The sequence below is a fragment of the Xenopus tropicalis genome, chromosome 5 (assembly GCF_000004195.4).
Source record: "Xenopus tropicalis strain Nigerian chromosome 5, UCB_Xtro_10.0, whole genome shotgun sequence".
Taxonomy (NCBI): Eukaryota; Metazoa; Chordata; class Amphibia; order Anura; family Pipidae; genus Xenopus; species Xenopus tropicalis.
In genome coordinates, this window is record NC_030681.2 from 102,853,364 (window position 1) to 102,875,712 (window position 22,349).

A 22,349-nucleotide genomic window follows, 5' to 3' on the forward strand; every position below is an offset into this window, starting at 1 on the left:
CTTGACAGGTCAACTGATATATACAGCACTAGTGAGTTGTATCCTCTGCTTCTCTACTTATACATAGGGTGCAATGACTTCATTTTTAGTATGGCCTTGGTAAATGTAAAGGTGGCTAGAAGCTTTGGAATTAACTTTTATTTATCAAGCCCTGAGTGGAAATATAAGTTATAACTTGGTGGTCCCTGCACTGTAGAGCTTTACAATCTAAGCAATTATTCCAATGTTAGACTGCAAGAATACAGCAGGGCCTAATTAGGTGGTGAGTTTAGCAATTGAAAGGGGCCCTCCATTTGCAGAATAGGGGGGTCCTGGGCTACATATGAGCCATATGGGTCCTACTTTTCCCCTTCTGCATCTCTGATCCATCTTGTGTTTTGGGCATAACAGAACTGAAAGCTCAGTATCCCAAAATGTTGTAATTTCATTCCTTAAGAGTATCTCTAAATATTGTGGTGTCTGAAGTCTGGATGCTGACCACAATTGCAGGTACAAGCATTGCTCTGAAAACCCTCTGTTATAGTAGGATATTCAAATTTGAACGAAAGAAATTGGAGAGTGTGTTTGTTCAGGAAGATCAATGAACTCACAGCCATGGCTGGATCAAGTAAACAGATGATGCATAGGCCCTGGAGGCACTGTCATCCCTAGAACAGAACTTATCGCAGCTGCAGAAGCCACAGGATCAAAGCCAACTGAAACTTTTCAGCAACATGGCATCCATGGAGGAGTTTCACCCAGACCCCAGGTACAGTTATTCAGCAGCCAAGCCAGGAGAGAGAACATACATTAATGAGGATTAAAAGTTAGCAATATCATTGTTTTAATGGAATTTAACATAACTTTACAAATCCTAATGACCACGTGACTTCATTTACCAAACATATAAATTCACCTTAATAAATGAACATTCAGTGTGTTCCAGAATGTGGTATGCTAAGAAAAATTCAGTTGTTGTGGCTTGAATGACTGACTTGCTTATAAATAGGAGAGGCTTCACAGTCTATATTCTTCTGGCTGATGGGATCACTAACCTTAGCAACCAGATTACAGTTTGCATACCAGATTTGAGAGGCGCAGAATGGAAAAACCAATTATTCAAGCAAAAACAAAAAAAGAAATAAAAAGTAGTCAGTATATAAGATAAAAGAAGACATTAATTGACAGACTACTGTTTGTTTTGGCAGAACCACATGGCATGCCAGTCAGCTAACCAGCCATGCAGGAAATGCCTTATAGGGGTCTGTTTTTAAAGAGATTGTCTCACAAGCATTTCATCTACATGCCATGTTAGTTAGAAACATATAATAATGATTTGCAATACAGTAATATCTAGCTGAATGGTTTTCAGAGTCTAGTAAACAAATGAGGGCTTATTTAGGAGTGCTGACACAGTGTGTAAAGTGCACATTTTTAAAAAATCGCCATTTTTTTTTACTAACAATGCTGAGTTGTACCCAAATTCTAGTGTAATTGTGGTCACAAGAGGCCAAGGGACAGTTGCACTTGCACTTTGATGTGAATGGATTCAGTTTCTCTGTATATTTCTTTTGTATATTCTTTCTACACAAGTGTGCTGCATCTTTAGAGGCGGTAGCTCCAGGGTTCCCTTGCATCAGTAGGCACACTGTGCTTTGTGTTATGTTACCCAGAGCCCTTGATATGGTTGGCTCATGTCTACAGTGATGTATAATGGTGGTAGAATTGTGTTGTGGGACTTTTCATTTACCAGCAGGGTCTGGCCATATTGGAAAAACAAATAATATGATATATGGTGTAAAATACTCTACAGTGAAATGTTGCAAAATAACCTGACCTAACCAAAGTTCATATTTCAATTAAACAATGATTCTAGGACTGATATAGCTCTAGACAAAAAGTGCATGTTCCTTAATGACCCAGTAAAAATGTTTATATCAGTCCAAATCAAAATCTGTGGCATCCAATTAACCTGAAAATCTGGAACAAATCTGCCAGGAAGAAGGGGCCAAAATGCTTCCAGTAAACAATACTGGTACATGCTTACTTCAAAAGCTTAAAGCTGCTATTATTTTTAGTATTTTTACAGCCTTTTTTACTTTTTTAATTTACAAGATTGATTATTTAAAAATAAATTTTCAGTTAAAATGAAAGTTTCAGTAAAATAAAAACAGCACCAAACACAAAATGTTAGTGTATGATTTGTAATACAGTAATGCGCCCAATGATCTGAATACTATTTCAATGCAATGTATTTAAACCTTGAAAAGATCTCTTCATTAACTGAATTACAAATTCTAAGCTGAAATTTTTTGCTTTGTGATATTTTATTTCAAAGCCTTGAAACTCAGATTTAAAGGTTTAACTACGAAGGCACTGTGTGGTAAGTGCAATTTTCAGACGCAAATCGACATGTTTTTATACTCAGTTTGCAACATTTCCGCTATAATTCCAGTGTTAGTATCGTCATGCTGAGCCTGATGCTTAAAAACTATAAACAAAAAAACATAAGGTAAAAAAGCCTGAACTACGCTGTTTGTAGTATTGACACCTGGCCAGTATTGTATCAGCCTAGCTGGCCAAGGCCGGGGCCGGTATTACAAATTTACACTTGTAATGCCCTGAAGATAAGCATTTGACCTGCTCCCAATCCACCCCAAATGTACCCTTTTTTCTTCCCTGATTGCTCCATATCCTGCCTTCTGGCCGTCGCACGTCATAGCCCCACCCCGCTCTACATCATAGATGCACCCCTTTTATGTCATTGCCTCTTTGGTCCCCCAGCCCTAGTTGTTTGTAAAAGTATTCAGCCCATGCATTTTAATAATTTTGGTTAAGTATATAGAAGGTTTGCACACTGGCTGGAAGTAGTTTTGTCCCATTGTTTAGGGCAGATTATCTCCTTGTTATCCAGGTAAAGTTGAGACAAAGTTGCCAGCTTATCAGCCCCTGTATGTGGCCCTCAGACAGCCTGCCAGCCTGACATCTGGACTAAAATTTGTTGATTGGGCAGGTTTAAAATCCCATCAGAAAGAGGAGTGCATCAGCAAAAGGACCATTACAAGGCCACAGTAACAATGAACTGGCTCAAGAACAAGTCAAAGCCTTGATCTATATCCAGCTGAGAATCTATAGCAATATTTAAAAGTGAGGAGCACAAGCTAAAAAGAAAATATGCCTACTGCAATGGGCGAAAATTGCTTTCAATTCATGCTTTTTTGCGTTAAAATAGACGCGGAAAAAAATGCTATAGTATTATCGCATGTGTTAAGTCGAATAGCACATGCGTTAATTAGCGCGCAACCGCATGTGTTAATTTTACCGCATTGCCTTAATTAGCGTGCAGAAATAATACTAACGTATGATTCACAAACACTTAAATGCGCTAAATATTGCATTACTCTATGCGAAAATTAACATCTACTTGAAGCAGGTGGTAATTATAGAAAAAACAGTTCATGAGCTTTTGGCAACACAACATGGACTTTGCAGTGTGATTTATTCAAGTCTGTGTTGGCCCTAGAGTGATGCAGCCGCCAGTTTGCAGGGAAATGGTCATTTGAAAAAAAAGTAGTTTTCAGAACGTAATGGTGTGTATGGCTAATATGGTGTGTGCGCGAAAAGTATCGCTCATGTGTTAATTAGCGCACATGACAAGTAGTGCGCACTCGTAAATTAGCGCGTGTTGCGCCAAATTCCGCACGAAAATATTTTTGCGATTTAAATAACGCATGCAGCATTGCGTCTAAATTAACGCAAATATACTTTTAGTGAATCGTGTGTTAAGACGTGAAAAATTAGACGCAATAAAATTTTTAACACATGCTATAAATAGTGCACGTTTTAACACACTTTAGTGAATCAACCCTATGGTCTTCTAAAAAGTTGGTGGAGTTTTAGCGGACAGGGGACATGTTGGAATATGTTTGGGTTTGATTTGGGTCTGTAGGTCCCCCTTTTCAATTTTTATAACACATTAAACTATCTCCCTTGCTTTTGGAGAGGTTTAATTGTACCTTGCATGGAGAAAGACTGAGACGGTTAGTGGCAAGAGTTAATTGTTTTTTATGGGAGGATCTTTAAACTTATGGGAGAGTAAACACCCAGCTTCTGAGGAAGTGGCTAAGGGCCACAAAACGCATTAAGCCAAGTGGGTGACTATTTGGGGTAAAGCTTTCTGTGTTTCCTTGATGTTTTTATTATAAAAATAAAGACTTTTTTACTTTTAACCTCACTGGCTGGTGCTCCGAGCTATGGATTGATTTGTTGGAGAGGTTTAGCCTGAGTGTAGGGGAATTGGCTCTAACACAAGCATGTGTGCCTGGGGGTACTCTACTGAATAAGGGCTGTGATTGGTTATTTAGCAGTCCCTATGAAGACTAAAAGCCTACAAGAGACTCTGTTTGGCAGTACACATGATCTTTCTGCAACCAAAACTTGCCTCCAAGTCAGGAATTCACAAATAAACACCTGCTTTACGTCCACTGGGAGCAACATCCAAGGGGTTAGTGAACATCCTGTTCTCCTGAGCCACTGGTTGGAAGCCCTGCTCTAACTGAAGCTCTCCTGAAACAATGTACTGGGGGAAGGTGGCAGCACAGGTGTCAATCTTTGACCTGTGTTACAAGGAAAAGTTGCGTCAAACTGTGTTACAAATACAAACAATATTGTTTGTCTGGCTTAATTAATTTCTACTGAGCCAACAAAGCAAACATTTATTTGAATGAATAATAAATTCCAATCCAGCTACAGTAGGAAGTAACACAATACCCTTGTCAGTTACACAATGGTCATATTGCAAATAGGATCCTGGAAATGTACATGCACTCTCAAACTGAATTTAACTCTCAAACTGAATTAGAAACCCCCTAAAATCCAGGTTATTTAGCATTAAGGACATTTAGCTTAAAGGAAGGTAGCGGTTCAGGCCCTTTGTCTTATGTATTTTGCTATACAACAAGTGACGCTTTGTAGTTGAATCCAATAAATTGACGTTTCTGTGAAACATAATAGGATGTAGCCACCAACTAGATAACAAAATGAATTGTATGTGATCATAACATGTTATAAGTGAATAAGACACATGTAATAGGGTGTGGGGCCATGGGCGTCCACAGAAGGGGGCAAGAGGGGGCACTTGCCCCCCCCTGGAAAAGTAGCAAAAAAAACCTTACTTTCTGCACTGTCTCCTCAAGCCCGTTTTTGCTGTGCTCCGATTGGATCTTTCTTCTTGTGGATTCTCCAATCAGAGCACAGCTTCCTTGACAGACAGTAAAATTGACCAATCAGAGCACAGATGCAAACAGGGATCGGGAGATTTTGCAAACTGGAAACAAATGAAGACTGAAAAGAAGAATCTGCAGCTGTAACTTTACCTGAGAACCAACTCTCAACTTTTGCTGCAGATTTCATCCCACAGGCACTATACACAGGTACTATACACAGGTACTATACACAGGCACTATACCCAGGCACTATACCCAGGCACTATACGCAGGCACTATACGCAGGCACTATACGCAGGCACTATACCCAGGCACTATACACAGGCACTATACACAGGTACTATACCCAGGTACTATACCCAGGCACTATACCCAGGCACTATACGCAGGCACTATAAACAGGCACTATACCCAGGTACTATACACAGGTACTATACACAGGTACTATACCCAGGTACTATACACAGGCACTATAAACAGGTACTATACCCAGGTACTATACACAGGCACTATACACAGGTACTATACCCAGGTACTATACCCAGGTACTATACACAGGCACTATACACAGGTACTATACCCAGGTACTATACCCAGGTACTATACACAGGCACTATACACAGGTACTATACCCAGGTACTATACACAGGCCTCTGTTCTGCCTCTATACAGATTTCAAATGGGGGCCAAAAATATTGCTCTGTGAGGCTACAATTTTATTATTATTATAATTTTGTATTACTTATTTTTCCAAGTAGGCCCCTTAACTATTCATATTCCCATCTCTTGTTTAAACCACTACCTGGTTGCTAGGGTAAATAAGACCCTAGCAACCAGATAGCTGCTGAAATACCAAATGGAGAGCTGCTGAACAAAAAGCTAAATAACTGAAAAACCATTAAAAATAAAAGTGAATTTGAATGCGAACTAGCCCTGATCACAAACACAAATGTTTGCAGATCCCCTCACAGAAATGCGCGTATAAATACTTTAACATACTAAACATTTTAGGGTAAAAACAAAAAAGCCCCCCCCCGCACTTTTGTACAGTATCCCTGGGAGTCAGTGGGAACGGCAAGAGGTAGTTGGGAGGTTAACTTTTTACGCCAGCAGCGAATCCACTAAGTGTCACATTAGCTGTAGGTCAGTCTGTGTATGGGCCATCTTTAGCCTCCCCTAGTATCATCCTGCAAAAAAAATATATATATTTATATATATATATATATATATATATATATATATATATATATATATATATATATATATATTTGTCTGTTGTAGGATGATACTAGCTTACTTGCCCCCCCTTGGAAAATTTTCTGCGGACGCCCATGTGTGGGGCAGACAATTTGTCTGAAGCTTCTGAATGCTGTATTGCTATTCTACACTTGGTGCACTAAATCAATGCACCTCCTTTTCTAAATGAAAATTATAAGGGTCTCCTGGTGTGGTGTTTTGTGGGAAATCCCCCAGACTTTTCACACCTTGCACTCCTGGGTTTGGTTAGTTTCATGGGACATTAACACAGGGCATACCAAACTGGAACTGGAGTATTGACATTGTCCATTATTTATTATTGGCTGTTTATCTTTAAGTTGTCTTTTTACTAATTCATATTTTAGTTCTGTAATAGAAATATATTCTAAAAATACAGTAAGTTTTGTTATCAATTGGCATAAATGTACTATTTTATAAACCATGTACCATGTAAGTGCATATACCATGACTGCGAGACCTTAATTTTAACTGCACTAAATACATCAAAGCTTTTTGCTTACAACAATGGAATGTATTTAAAGAATTAGTACACCTTCAAAAATGTAATGTACAATTGCCCAGGGAGCTTTTTTTTTGCACTTTACATTAATTATTCTTTTTCAGTTTCAGAGCTATTTAAGTTTTTATTAACTGCCAATGTAATTTATTTTGTAGCAAAACCTTCAGAAGGAAAACAGAAGTGTTCTGATGTTGCTCTGCTTGGGAAGGAAATGTGAAAGGGCATCTGAGACTTCTGATTTCTTTGCTGAGCTTAGCAACATCAGAACACTTCTCTGTTTTCCTTCTAAAGGTAAATTTCCCTGACAGTATAGTTGTAGAAACTGACCAGGTGGCGCTGTTGTTATAAAATTAATTATATTGGTAGTAATTATAAACTTAAATAGACTTGAAATGAAAAAAAAATGTAAATTGTAAATTATTTTAAACATTTACTTATCCTTTATGGCCTTTTAGTAAATGAGCCTTAGGGACCCCTTTTCTAAGACACGAATCTGAACCGAATTGGAAAAATTCCGTTTTGAAAACGAACATTTTGCGACTTTTTCGTATTTTTTGCGATTTTTTTCGGCATCTTTACGACTTTTCGGAAATTGTCGCGACTTTTTCGTTACCAATACGATTTGCGCGAAAAAACGCGAGTTTTTCGTAGCCATTCCGAAAATTGCGCAAAATCTGGCGATTTTTTCGTAGCGTTAAAACTTAAAAGGTGCGATGTTTCGCGCAAGTTTTAACGCTACGGAAAAATTGCAACTTTTTGTGCAAGTTTTAATGCTACGAAAAATCGCCAGATTTTGCGCAACTTTCGGAATGGCTACGAAAAACTTGCGTTTTTCGCACAAATCGTATTAGTAACGAAAAAGTCGCGATAATTTTCCGAAAAAATCGCAAAATACCGATCATTACGAAAAAAACGCAATCGGACGCATTCGGCCCGTTCGTGGGTTAGTAAATGTGCCCCTTAGTATATGAAATAATACCCTGCTGGATAGCCAAAGTTACAAAAAGCTGAAGTAGGGCTAGGCAGACAAAAAAAGGCATATGCCTTGCTCCACCTTTACTGTTGCACCCTAGGCCTGTGCCTCTTCTGCCACCCCTAGTTGCCACCATTGTTTGGCATTTCTTGTCCCACTTACCCAAGCAACCAAGAATAGGTTTCCATGACATACTGCTGCAACCAATAGCATTTTAATTCTTAGGTTGTAGTGAAAGGCAATTTATAAAACATAACATAATATATATATAAAATATATATATATATAATATATACATTTTTCAAAGTACCATCACATCCTACTAAAGGTTATTTGTAGGAGAACCTTCCCCATTTTATCTTATACTTACTTGTATAGTACTGGCTTTTATATTTCTACTATATGGGTGTGTATATACTGTATATTAATAACTGAAGGCACCTACATTAATTAATGGCAGTTCTGTAATCTGCATTTGCTGGCACATTATGGCTTTCTCCTAAAAAAGGCATTGATGTTTTCCCTTCTTTGTCTTGCAGAATCCCACGACAGCTAGTGGACTTTCTGATTGCCAATTACAGTGTTCCAAAAGCTTGCTTCTCCAAACCTCCTGCCGCTTCTCAGCTGCCGCAGCGTACGTGTTATAATACATTCAGTTGGTGACAACTAGAATACAATGAGTTGAAGTTCATGTAGGCAAAAACATTGTGGACTATGGAAAACATGGTCATTAGTAGTGAAAAATGTCTTATATATTGCATAGGAAGAGATGCTGGATTCATATATGTCTTTGTTTCTAACAATCTTGCTGAATTTGTATAAACACGTAGTTTAGTGTTTGCGATAAATTATTTCAAATTTAATTTCACTGAGGTATTGGGTATAAATAGGCAACATTTTAGTGGAGTGTGAAAATAGCAAGGAAGGTAACCCTGCCGATGTGTTGACACCCTATGCGAAGGGCAATGTGCCAGCTCTGGAATTTATAAACACCACTGGTTGGGAATTTTTAATGTGCACCCCATAGTGTACAAACATTCACCAGCACCGAACTGGTATACATGCTGGGTGTGACGTCAATGTTCTTAGGGTGAAGACACACTACTAATTGTCTCTACATGTATTTTAGCAGAGGCAATTCTCATTCTGCTTTACCTTGATTAAACCCTGTCAGCTTTGCCCTGCTATTGCTTCTGGACATTGTGTTCATTAACCTTTGCAGTGCTGAACTTTGGTCATTCTCCCTACCTAAACTTTCCTATGTCTGTTCTTGCTTTTTTGTTGGTTCTGCTTATTAAAAGCTACTTTAGTCGTTAACTCCTGCCTCAATTCCTGTTTCCCAGCCAGCTTGCTCCTTGGTCCCTATACCAAACAATAAAACCAGTAGCCTGTATGACCCCACTGTGGCCCCCTGGAAGCCATAATCACAACTAATCACAACACAAGCTCTGGTTAGGGAAACAATAGCTTTTTTTGAAAAAAAAAGCCCCCTGCAGCCCTAGGCTGCCCACACTGGGTGGGAGCTCTCGGTGCAGGCAGCCATGTTGTGACACTCCCATGCACATAAGTGCAACAACTCGCTCATTATTCACATGTGTGTGAACAACTCGCTCATTATGCGCACGCACACTAAAGAACATAGTTGTTAATGATTTTCAGTTTAATTTGAATAATAAAAAGACCCATTATGTGGCAAAGCCCAGGTGCATTCTGAAAAACAAATCCCATTTGTATTTGTTTCTGTGCCTTAACATGTGTTCAATTTTTCAGAACTGGACACACTGCACCTCTGCACTTTTGGAATCCTGACCATACTTGTCATAATATCATTGATCCTATACTTGGAAGAAGCTTTCTACCTCAGAAAGAAAGTGCTCTGCCCGGTCAAGAGGAAAACCCTTCTGTGGAGCAGTGCATCACCCACGGTAAGAGGGCAATACATCTGCGACTGGCAAATGTCAATCAAGATTTGTAAATGTTCCTTCTTTGTCTTACAAGAAGCTCACATATTATTCATTCTCTTTATACCAAAACTACCTTTGGTTGACATTTCTTGCCTAGGTTTCTCCACTTACTGTTATATATGTTATGCCTCTAGAGGACACAGCACGCAATTAACTTCAGTGGCAAAACAATGTGTATTATTGTTCCATGTGCAACAGTTAAGCCTGGTTCATCTATAACAGTGCTGTCCAACTTCTGTGGTACCGAGGGCCGGAATTTTTCCGACCTACGTGGTAGAGGGCCGATAATGGAAGCCAGTTTTGACCACTCCCCTTTTTGAAACCGCACCCACTTGAAACCACACCTGTGTTATCACATGACCATACCCATATTAATGGTTGTAGTACAGCAAATACCTGCCATACTCTGCCTTCCCTACCCTGCCTCTGTGTGCCATACTCTGCCTTCCCTACCCTGCCTGTGTGGGCCATACTCTGCCTTCCCTACCCTGCCTGTGTGTGCCATACTCTGCCTTCCCTACCCTGTCTGTGTGTGCTATACTCTGCCTTCCCTACCCTGTCTGTGTGTGCCATACTCTGCCTTCCCTACCCTGCCTGTGTGTGCCATACTCTGCCTTCCTCACCCTGCCTGTGTGTGCCATACTCTGCCTTCCCTACCCTGCCTGTGTGTGCCAAACTCTGCCTGCCCTATCCTGCCTGTGTGTGCCATACTCTGCCTTCCCTACCCTGCCTGTGTGCCATACTCTGCCTGCCCTACCCTGCCTGTGTGTGCCATACTCTGCCTGCCCTACCCTGTGTGCAGGGTTTATTTGTGGGTTTCTGAGGTCTGAGGTGTGAACAGGGGAACAATGGGGGTGATTACAGCCTGAGCCTGAGGTGTGAACACTGCAGGGGGTGAACAATGCAGGAATTAAAAGGTGTGAACAACACAGGGATTACATGTTTAAACAATACAGAGGGTTTACAGCCTGAATCTGAGGTGAGAACCATGCAGGGGGGCAGTTAATCACAGTACTGATACCATTTAAAGCTTGCACAAGAGTAAGCCATCAAAGCAGCCAGACAGGTGGGGGGCCAAACAGAGGGGGGCCGCCAGTTGGACAGCACTGATCTATAAGACTGACTATCACCCACTCTTTCAGATAATCGCTATATTCAGCTGTTTCGGCCTGTGGATCCCTCGTGCTTCTATGTTTGTGGATATTGCCATAGGCACGTGAGTACCAGCTACAATAAATCAGGATGACATTCTATGATAAAGTATTTAGTTTAGTAGCAGTTTTAAAACCTTTTAAAATACATCCCCAAACAGTGTCACTTTAATGATGGGTACTATGGTTTCCAAATATGTCTTGTGAAAGGTGCACCTGGACAGTGGCACAGATACAACTAGATGCCAAGGTTGAATGTTATTTTCTTTTTCCTCGATTTTCAGCTGTTCTGCCTAATGTCCTGTCCCAAATTACTAAGAAGTGCTTAGGAAGTTGGGTTGCAGGGCACTTGCAAAGGGGAATACAGACAGCAACCAGCAGCTACATCTTAGTGAGTCAGGCCTAGAAGTTTGTGCAACTGTACTGCCAAAAACTGCTTATTCCAAAAATGTAAAACTGAGTTCTGAGATTATATGACAGAGCAATTTCTGAAAATGGTGTCAGTATCCCTTTAATAAATAACCCATGCTAGCTCCAAAGACAACACCTGCCAGAAAAAGTTTTATCCTTTATATTTTCCTAGTTTTTTTTATCATTATATACTATAATCTATTTTTATATATATTTAGTTGCTTTGTTTCCACATAAAAATAATAGTTATGACCATGAATAAGGCCAAATGGCTAGAAGCAGAAGGGCCCACTGACACCTGGGTTCACCGGGAATTTTCCTGGTATCCCTGTGGGCCAGTCCAATACTTCAATATAATAACATGTATTATTGTTGCATCCATGCCATGTAAGCTGTTTTGCATGGCTTACTAAAGACTAGCACCAGGACTGTCATTTGCATTGGTGCCAAAAAATGTGCAAGGTTTACAAAACATTATACAGTTGAGCTGCACAAAACTTGTAACTCGCAAGACATAATGCTGGAATGAAGTGCTACACTTCAACAACCATTATCACAGTTATTGACAAAATTGTTGCATTATACTATAGTATACATGGGAGCTGGCTTAAAATAATATTGGTGTCATTGATTTTGTATGAGGTGCCCTGTGTGGGTCATTATGTAGCATTGTTTCTTTGTTCTCAAAGGCCAAAGTATTCCAGTTGCTGTCGCATATAACATTTCTGAAATTTTATTAGGTATTTTGCCATCTGTTTCTACCTGATCCTGACGGTTATTATTGAAGGTTTTGGAGGAAAGGATACACTAGTCAAGAAAATGGAAAACACTGATGTGAATATCAACACTGGGCCTTGTTGTTGCTGCTGCCCCTGTCTGCCCCGCATTAAGCTCACAAAGTAAGAGTTTGTCTTGTTTCTTGTGATTACATTTTACCGTACTGCAACTGCTAAACAGGACCTGCTACTACATAATATAACTATAAAATATTTTACAGAAAACACACCTGCAATGAAACTGACATATGCTAATTACACTTGTGTATCCCTTTCTTACTGATATGCACAAGATACTGGCTATGCTTGCTTCCTCCCATAGTCCTATCATCAGGGCTGCCATCAGGGGGGCACAGGGGGTACAGTCGTCCCGGGCCCGGACGATTTTAACTTTAAAAGGGGGCCCGGCGGTGCTACAGTTTTCTTAGCTCGGGCCCCCTTTAATCTATTCCGGGCCCCTGTCATTGGTGGTCAGCGGTAATCCTATTGGTCGCGCCCCGTGCGTACATGCACGTCAGTACGCACGGGGCGCAACCTTATAAAAGGGCCTGGCGTCTTTCGGCACTCAGAAGTGCAGTGCTGTAGGAAACGAAGAACCTCGCCGCCAGAGGAGCCGCCAGAGGAGGAGCCGCACAAGACAAGGAGGGTTGTGCTGTGCTGGCTACCAATGTACTAGGGGGGGTTGCTGGCTACCAATGTACTGGGGGGGGCCCTGCTGGCTACCAATGTATTAGGGGGGGCCCTGCTGGCTACCAATGTACTAGGGGGGCCCTGCTGGCTACCAATGTACTAGGGGGGCCCTGCTGGCTACCAATGTACTAGGGGGGACCTGCTGGCTACTAATGTACTAGGGGGGGCCTGCTGGCTACTAATGTACTAGGGGGGGCCTGCTGGCTACTAATGTACTAGGGGGGGACACTGCTGGCTACCAATGTACTAGGGGGGGCCTGCTGGCTACTAATGTACTAGGGGGGGCCTGCTGGCTACTAATGTACTAGGGGGGACACTGCTGGCTACCAATGGACTAGGGGGGGCCTGCTGGCTACCAATGTACTAGGGGGGGCCTGCTGGCTACTAATGTACTAGGGGGGGACACTGCTGGCTACCAATGTACTAGGGGGGGCCTGCTGGCAACTAATGTACTAGGGGGGACACTGCTGGCTACCAATGGACTAGGGGGGGCCTGCTGGCTACCAATGTACTAGGGGGGGCCTGCTGGCTACTAATGTACTAGGGGGGGACACTGCTGGCTACCAATGTACTAGGGGGGACACTGCTGGCTACCAATGTACTGTGGGGGGCACTGCTGGCTACCAATGTTTCATGTCTGTGAGTCCTTTGTATTTGTGGGAGGGGGGCCCAGAATTTTTTTTTTGTGAGGGGCCCCGTGATTTCTGATGGCGGCCCTGCCTATCATGATTATTTTCTGACCTTTAAGCAAACCTAGGAACCCTCTGAGTATAGTGGGAAGACATAGGGAACCTAGTACATTGCTCGATTCCATTTCAGGGGTCCTGTGTATACACAGAATGGCCCTAGCAAGGTAAAAAATTAAACCAAATAGGTAAAAGTAAATAAGTATATAGAATCAGTTAAGCTTAGTTGATACAGTCTATTAAATATGCCTGGCCTTAATCAGCAATTACAGATGCTTAGGACTAGGTTATTAATGTTGGTATTTTTAGTGCATACTTTAGTATACCAATTTCAGGCAGAGTTAGACATATACAAGGTTACTCCCTGCTGGCAGTTGCTTAAGGCTGGTCCTCTCACTGGTAACAATTCCTACTTTTAATTGGAACCTTTAGTTGCTCTGCAGGGTCATTCCAGGAGAGAAAGCTTGGGCTCCTATGGCCATCACAGCAAATTTAGGCTCTTCAGGGCAGAGACCTCATCCTAACCGTGTACTGAGACTTCTAACACTGAAATGTTTAAGTATTTATTGTCAAATTTATAAAAAAAAACTATAAACCTGTTGTGTTTGTGCCTTGTAAAGCTCTGTATACATTTGTGGTGCTATATAAATACATAAATACAATACAACCCGAATACTGAACAGAATACACTTCCTGTAATCCTTGCTCCATTATGGCCATCTGAGGCTTTGATTGGGGCCACTTCTCCAGCTGGGAGTCACATCAGGCTTCTCAGCCTGCTCCTCCTCTTTTGTTCTTTGTGAGTCCTAAAAGCCCTATTCATTTCTACTAACATAGCCAATATTCACTTGCACTTATTGTCAGGTGTTTGCTTAGGCTGACCAATAGCCGGTTACAGAGTGCCTGCTATAAGACGTTACATGACCAGTAAGACACCATCCACCTTCCTTTTTTCACCTCTTTCTCTTTCCTACTACATTTCCTTTTCTCATTCCTCCTCTTTTTCTCAGAAACTCCTCCAGCTCTTAAGTGTGGCTTTTTTGGTCAACTGGTTCCTGTATTGCATTACATTAAATAAACGTTCATGCCAGACAGATTTCATAAAACAGCCACAGTCACACGCTATTTATTTCCTGCCAAAAGTACCTGCACACCATCACAAATTGCAGTACTAACAGAAGACTTATGTTGAGCAGAGTTAACCAGAGACTACTTGCCACATAATATCTGCCCAACAGACCTGTAAAACACACCATGCAGATTACAACCAGCCAAAAGGATGTGTGTATCTGATGTTTTTGTGCTCTGCAACAAACATTGTGCTTAGCTTGGAGGAGAATAAAAGCACACAGCATCTTGAAACTGGGGGCTTCATTTTCCTGTATACAGGGCCACCATCAAAAGCCTTGGGCCCGCACAAGTTATTTTTATGGGGCCCCCATGAACACAAGTGTGTACCAACATTTTGGCCCTGCCCACTGTGTGTGCAAAGTAAACAGCTGATGTTACTCTATAATAAGCAGTTCATATAAGAGTTCCATTGATTAATGTGCTACTAAGTCATTGAGTTTATAGGGGGTCAGTGGAATTTGCCCTAAGTTTAACCCCTTTCCACCTACCTTCCCCTACTCTGTGCTGTCATTGCTTGATATGGACGTAACGTAAGTTTTTGCACAAGTTACGTACACTGCGTAAGCTTAGGGGCCCAATGATCTTGCTGTGAGTAGTAGTTCATAAAAATAGTAAAAATAATTAATGGGCTAATAAGTCAGTATTTGAATTTAAGGGGTCAGTGCAATTTATAAGTAAGTTGCATAATATTATGTGAAAGTAACATACGTTTTTTCATAAGTTACGTAAATTGTGTAACCGTAGGGATCCAATGATGTTGCTGTGGGGCCCAAAAATTAGTCATTCACTAATTCAGTAAATAGATTCCAATATAAACAGCTGACCTTACTCTAAAAGCAGTAGCTCATATACATAGTTACAATTAACAATTAAGGTACTAATAAGTCAGTCAGTTCATTGGGGGCAGTGAAATTTGCCTAAAGTTTTTTTTACTTCATTGGTGATCAGTGGAGTTTGTCCCTGCAAAGCTTCTCTGCATTGTCTTTTGCTTGATACACAAGTTACTTAAGTTATAAAGTTTACTAAGCAGTTTTTGCGAAACTTTTTTTAGGGGCCTGGCACAATTGTACCCCCTCTCCCCCCCCAATGGTGGCCCTGACTGTATATATAGAACCATGGTCTGTTGTACTGTCTCTCCTATGGCAGGCGGTAAGGAAGGAACTTGCCTGCACCTCAGGCTTTTTATGCAGCATAAGATGCCTAATGCAGCCAGACCCAAGGCAGAAGTGCTTTTTATTAAACAAAGGGACACACTCCTATACCCTAGAGTTCTTGTATTTCTGAGGAAATAGTAAAAGACCTCCATATCATTCTCATACATCTAATGACAATTTGACTCCATGTAATAAGGGCCTTCACTTAGTGATTTAAATGTAGCCACTGATCCCTGTTATTTTGTTTTATGGAGCCAAGAACCCACAGCATCCTCACCTATACATAATATAACTACATAACTACAGCCTTACACATACATATATCTTGGCACCTCTGTCATATTTATTTTGTGGACATTTCACTGAATGTTTACAAGGAATTTTATGAGCCCAACCCAGTACTAAACAGGAACCTCAGTGTGTAGAAAGCTGCAGATTGATTGGCTGAAACATTGCCTTTAGTTACTTTCTGGTTAATCCTGTAGTTACGTTTTGCTGCCAAGAAGTGTTCCCATAAAAAAGTGAACACATTGAATGTAATTTTGCTTCCTTTGCAGGCGGAAGGTAACCATCTTTACCTTGGGTGTTATCCAGATGGCATTCCTGAAACCCATATTCAGTTTCATTGGTTTGTTTCTTTGGGCTGATGGAATCTTTAACCCAGACGATGTAAGATTTCTTTTACCTGAAAGACAGAATAAACCTCTGTGTGAGGATTTTTTGTGTGTTGATTGATATTCACCTACAAGTCACATGTCCAAAGATAAAGATTTAAATTGATGGCTACATCCAGGAATCGCTTGATATACAAGTCTGTAAACAAGACTGTAAATGTAATATAGACATGCATGGCTTATGACTAGTTATATTCACACTTTTTTTTTATAAAGAACATTATAACATTATGACCAAACAAAATAGTGTTACTATATCTTATGTTTGCTAGTGTGAATATTTGTGGTGTATGTATGTATGGGATTAATAGGCCACTAGGTACATGTAATAACAGATAACCCATTGACTGTTGTGCAGGGTAAAGAAGGCTGATGCAATATGTGTTCTATGATGTTGTAGATCTCAGCTCAGAGCCTTGCTCTCTGGATGGGCACAATTATTGGGGTCTCCACGATTATTGCTCTTTGGCCCATAGGAATTCTTTTTCGCCAGGCCAAAATTCATCTCAACGACCAAAACATTGGGGCCAAGTTTGCAGTTTTCCAGGTAAGATTTAAACTCATCTTTCCCAGGTCTTCATAGTTCTGTCCATCAAAGCTTATAAAATTGCCACTGGCTTAAAAATGATGAAAGCAAAACAAATGCAGGAGCAATGTTGTGAGAAATCAAATAAACAGAAGGTGAAATAATGTGCTAAGATAGTAAAGTTATTTGGTCAAACAAGATTACCGTAATTATAAAGTCATGGGGCTGCACCCCATATTGTTAATAGGGTCAGTGCAATATTAAATAAATATATACTGTACATATATTTTCAAGGGAACAACAAAAGACTGTTAATTAGGCTGGTACCACCAACCCCAGTTTAGTTTGAAAGCAATCAGGAACTGCAAAATTCTTTCATAAAAATCCAAAAGCAATATCTATATGTTTTAAGTACTATCTGTAATAGAAAGCATTATCAACCTACCCTGTATCACATTTAATATGCCTCTCTCTACTACTATTGAACTAATGCTTGTTTATTTCTACTGCAAGATTGGATTGTACACAAAACCCAATAAAAATTTAAAAATTAAAAAAAAAAAAATCCAAAAGCATAGCAGCAGCCAAGAATACAAAATCGAAATGTTTTGGGGCTTTCTGAGTGTAATTTATGGTGCTTGCAATAAAGCAGAAATACTTGTATAAGGCACGCACATATGTCAAATTGCACAACCGATTCTCAAGATATATCTGGTGATATATAAGTAATTCTTGTATATTGCTTTCAATAATGAAGTACAGTAACATACAGATGCCAGAAACTTTCCCCAACTAAAGAGTAAATGATGGCCTATTGATAAGTAGTGTAAGTAATGTGCACATTTATTTATTGGTTTCATATTATTTATTGGTTTCATAAATCTTTATTAGACTTCTGGAACAGGTTGATTTGTACAAAGAGCATTATCTGCATATTTAGGTTCTTCTGATTGACTGCTTATTGCAGTATAAATGTCAGGGTCATTTTTGCATTTGGTTCAGATTCAAAGTCTTAGCAAATATGAGATACAATCAAAGACAGAAACAATTATTGCAATTTAAACCTTTAAAAAGATGAACAATAATCCTTTCTTATAGAAATCTACTTTAAGTATCACTTTATCCATCAAAGAACATGACCTCAATTCTGACCTAAACTTTTTAAATACTTAGTAAACCACAATCCCACAGTATTTACACCCTAATCCCTAATCATGCACTGAAGTTTGCCTCTTCAATAAAACTATTGTAAAGTTTATTTTATCAGAAAGGGCAATCTCCCCAAATGGCAGGAAATCAAAATTCTGTAAAGAATTTACAACATTCTACAAACTTTGGGCTCTTCAGTAAGCAGTTTTTGGGACGATGATCCAGATTTCCAAGGCATAGGGCATAGGCTTGGTATTCTCAATAAAATATCAGAATTGTAATAAAACCGGGACAAGTGAACGTGGTTCTATTGGACAACTGGCAAATTACTAGATGAAAAGAACTGCTTTACACAATGAAAAATATATTTAGCCACCTTTGTTGTTTTAGATTATTTTAACTTTTCTTCAGTCCAGTCAGTTTATATACAGATCACAATCTCTAACATCTTCTTATTTTTATTACAGATCTTGCTCATCCTGACAACCCTGCAAGCTTCTATCTTCAGTATTCTGGCAGGTGCAGGCCAGATACCATGTTTTCCTCCATATTCATCTAAAGCCAGATCTCAGCGTAAGTAGGACCAATGGGCCAAGGGAAACATTTAGCATAAAATGAATCAATAACAGAGGTCTATTCAAATTTAGGGGGAAATAGTTATTATGGGAAATGTACTTTTTTCCTTGCCCTTACTTCCCTGATGAGTAAGGGAAATCAAATTACACCCCAGAACAAATACAGAGTAGGGACAGTTCATATAGCTATAGTTGGTGACAAGTGAGACTAGCTGCATTCCAGTGGTTCTAACTCTGTATATTGAGTAAGACTGAAAGTGAAAGGGAGAAGCTGGAGACCATAATGCTTAACCAGTATTTAGTAGTGAGTTCCCCATTTCCCTTAGGCTAACAGTGTAATGCAACCCCTCCATCACCTCGTTCCATTGTCATGTGATGTTTTTTGGGATGTAAAGTCTCTCTGTTTCCCAGAGAATCTGTGCACCACCCACTATAGAAGTTAGAGATGCTTCAAGTTCCAGAATCCACCACTTGACACAATGGAATTCCATCACATTGTAACAAGATTAGGGGGGAGTAAATTGATTCACCGAATTCTGTTTTAAAGTGTTTAAGCCGGATAAACCAATTCTCTGCATACAAACTGAAATTCAGCAAAAGTGTGTGCTTTATTTTTAGCAAAAAAATAAAAACACAAAATGTATTTGCAAAGGTGCAGTATGTAATTGAGCCCTTGTAGTCATTGCTACCACAGGTTGCTCTGATTCCTGTTAGTAAAGTCTCTCCTGATAATCAAAGGATAAGGCAATTTAGGGACCAGTTCCATCAGTGTCGGACTGGGACCCCAGGGGCCCACCAGAAAACCTTAGATCATAGGCCCACTCTCAAAACTATTTTTCCTCCTTCCAATCAATCTCTTTATTCTCCCAGTCTCTTTTATTTACATGCTAGCATCTATTCTTCCATCTACTTCCCCTCTGTCTTCCCATTCAGAAATAGGGAATGATAATGAAACAAGCCAAATGGGCAGGAGCAGGAGGGCCCACTGACACCTGGGCCCACCTGGAGTTTTCCTGGTATCCTGGTGGGCCAGTCCAACACTGAGTCCCATAATCACTCTGTGGACAGTCTTTACAACTTTAACTTGTAGTTTGGCCAATGATTTCTCTTGTCTCCATGGATGCAAGATATATTGGTGTTTCCTAAGGTTTGAAAATCTCTCAACAAATGTCTGGGGACTTCCACTGTCCAGGACTTGCATTTTCTGGCTCAATAAGGAAACTACCATTGTTTACTCTGACTTTACTCTGGCTCATTTTTCAGAAGGGGTTTGAAACACACAGAGTTTCTTTGCTCTGCTTCCCTTCTGGCTAGCAAAAATTCTGCAGCTAGAGAAATTGCCTTTGTGCTAGTTTCAGGTGAAATTTCAATAAATTGCTCCAGTGCAGTTCATGCAACTAAGCACATGCCTCTAAGGACCTTAAGAGCTGCTATACTATTTATGAGCTCCGGATATTTGTCTGAAACGCTCTCCAGGCTTTTCTTTTCCACATGTTACCCTGGCATTGCCTTATGCAGCACTTTCATGCCACTGCTGCCATCATAGGTCACCTTTTAGCTGCTTTGTCATCCAGGGATAGAGATCTGCTCAATTGCTATATGTGTGAGTTTCAGGGCAGTGGATCAATTTTTCCATTCATATTTGCATTATCCGCTTATCAGCATCTTTCTATTTACAGTAATGAACAACAATCTGCTCATAGTGGAGACTTTCCTCCTGTCTATTGTGGCCAGAAATGCATACAGAATAAAAGACGAAGAGGCAGGATTCAGCTTCAAATCACAACGCATGTGATCAAATATGGAGAGTGTCCCATTATAATTCTCATTATATGTGAAAGTCATTTCTTTGCAAACAAACTGCCCGCTAAGTGTGTTAATATCAACAACTTGTGGCAGGTTCCACTGCTTATAAACAGATAGTTCGTACTGTGTATGAAAATAGTCCAAGATATAAAATCTCATCACAGATTTAGACAGTGGTATTCTAAAATAATTTGCAACTGGCCCCTATTTATTGAAGAGGGTGATAGTAATCAGTGCCTTTACTTAGTATACTCTGTGCACAATAGCATGCAGTGTACAATGTAAAAGGGTACAATAAACACAGTGAAAACCCTGGAAATAATACCTGCTCTGTGCTGCTGGTAATTTCATGGTTCTCTTAGCCCATGGCACCTACAGAGGCATTGTGTCAAGTGAATCACACAATAATGCTTATTCTGCACTGGAAGTGATTCCATTTGCACACAATTGCAATAAGGAGGAACCCCACCCTAATTTTAACACCTATAGCGGGTGCCGTCAATGACTGCAATTCTGGGAAAAACATTGTGATTTTGTGTTTACATTTAGACTTTACATGGAGCGCTCGTTTGGTAAATTAGCTTCATAACTGGTTGCTGTGGGTTGCCAGATGGTACAAATTTATAGAAAACCAACTGTTTCATTCTGTAACCCATGTTTGTTCATATATTGTAAGACCCCTGTTTGTTATATTATTGTAAAGAGCTGTGAAACTTGCTGGCACCATTAAAATGAATGATAATTATATAACCACACTTTATTTCTTACTTGGTTGTAAAGATCCCAGATACTAATAGCCAGGCAGCAGTTGAAAGGACAGAATATCAACTGGGGGGGTCTGAACAGAAAAGTAATAAATAATATGAAGATGGTTTCTTGACTTGTTTACAGTGTACACTACATAAGCAAATACCACCTCAAGGGGGACAGGAAACAATTCCTACCCCAACACAGCTATAGAATAAACAAAACAAAAACCTTGTTTATTAGCTAATACAGACAGTACTAGGGAACTAGCTAATAAAAACCTCTACCGCTGTGAAAAGTTTACTATAACTTAAAAGGGCAGTGCACCCCTTGTTCAGCATTAGTTCAGGGAATAGGGCTTGCATGGAATATACTTCTTGTAATAATTAAGATCTATGTATTTTTGTTATTTCTTGACCTGAACAGAGCGACAGGAAAATTGAAGCTACTCCATGTTTGGTCCTTGCGATGTAGCTAATTAGATTGCCAGTATACAGTCACCCTCCCTATCTTTTGTTTTGTTGGCAGACGTGCAGGGGTATCTGTGCACTGGTAATCTAATTATCTACCCTGCAAAGACAAAAGATGGAGCAGCTTCAGCTTGTCTGTTTACCTTGTTTAGCTCAAAAAAATATCAAAAACCATAAAATACTTTAAGCTAAGCCCGCCAATCCACATTTTGTAAATGTACACTTACATTTAACAGCCATTGACAAGAGTCTATCTCCTGTAATTGGTTGTAGAATTATATTCCTTCCCAACATACAGCCTACATCTTTTTCCTTCATTCCTTCATACCCTAAGCTGGGCACAAAGCTGTGAGCGGACATTACACATTCTTAGCAAATTTAAAGAGCATTCTTGATCACACTGAGCCTAAATCTGTCAGACTGATTGTACAGAGATTTAATGTATAGAATTAAAAGATATGCTTAAGAGGTCCCCATATTATCCA

The 22,349-nt window shown here is 40.0% G+C and overlaps 1 protein-coding gene across 1 annotated transcript; it reads left to right on the forward strand.

Moving 5' to 3' along the window:
* Positions 1 to 627: 627 nt before the first annotated feature.
* Positions 628 to 21,400, forward strand: slc51a (solute carrier family 51 alpha subunit). Its single transcript, XM_002934046.5, has 9 exons — positions 628 to 748; positions 8,494 to 8,588; positions 9,725 to 9,879; positions 11,061 to 11,134; positions 12,221 to 12,379; positions 16,475 to 16,586; positions 16,992 to 17,138; positions 18,734 to 18,839; positions 20,521 to 21,400. The coding sequence occupies exons 1-9, from the start codon at positions 714 to 716 to the stop codon at positions 20,634 to 20,636; spliced, it is 999 nt and encodes a 332-aa protein (XP_002934092.1). The 5' UTR covers positions 628 to 713; the 3' UTR covers positions 20,637 to 21,400.
* The last annotated feature ends 949 nt before the right edge of the window (positions 21,401 to 22,349 follow it).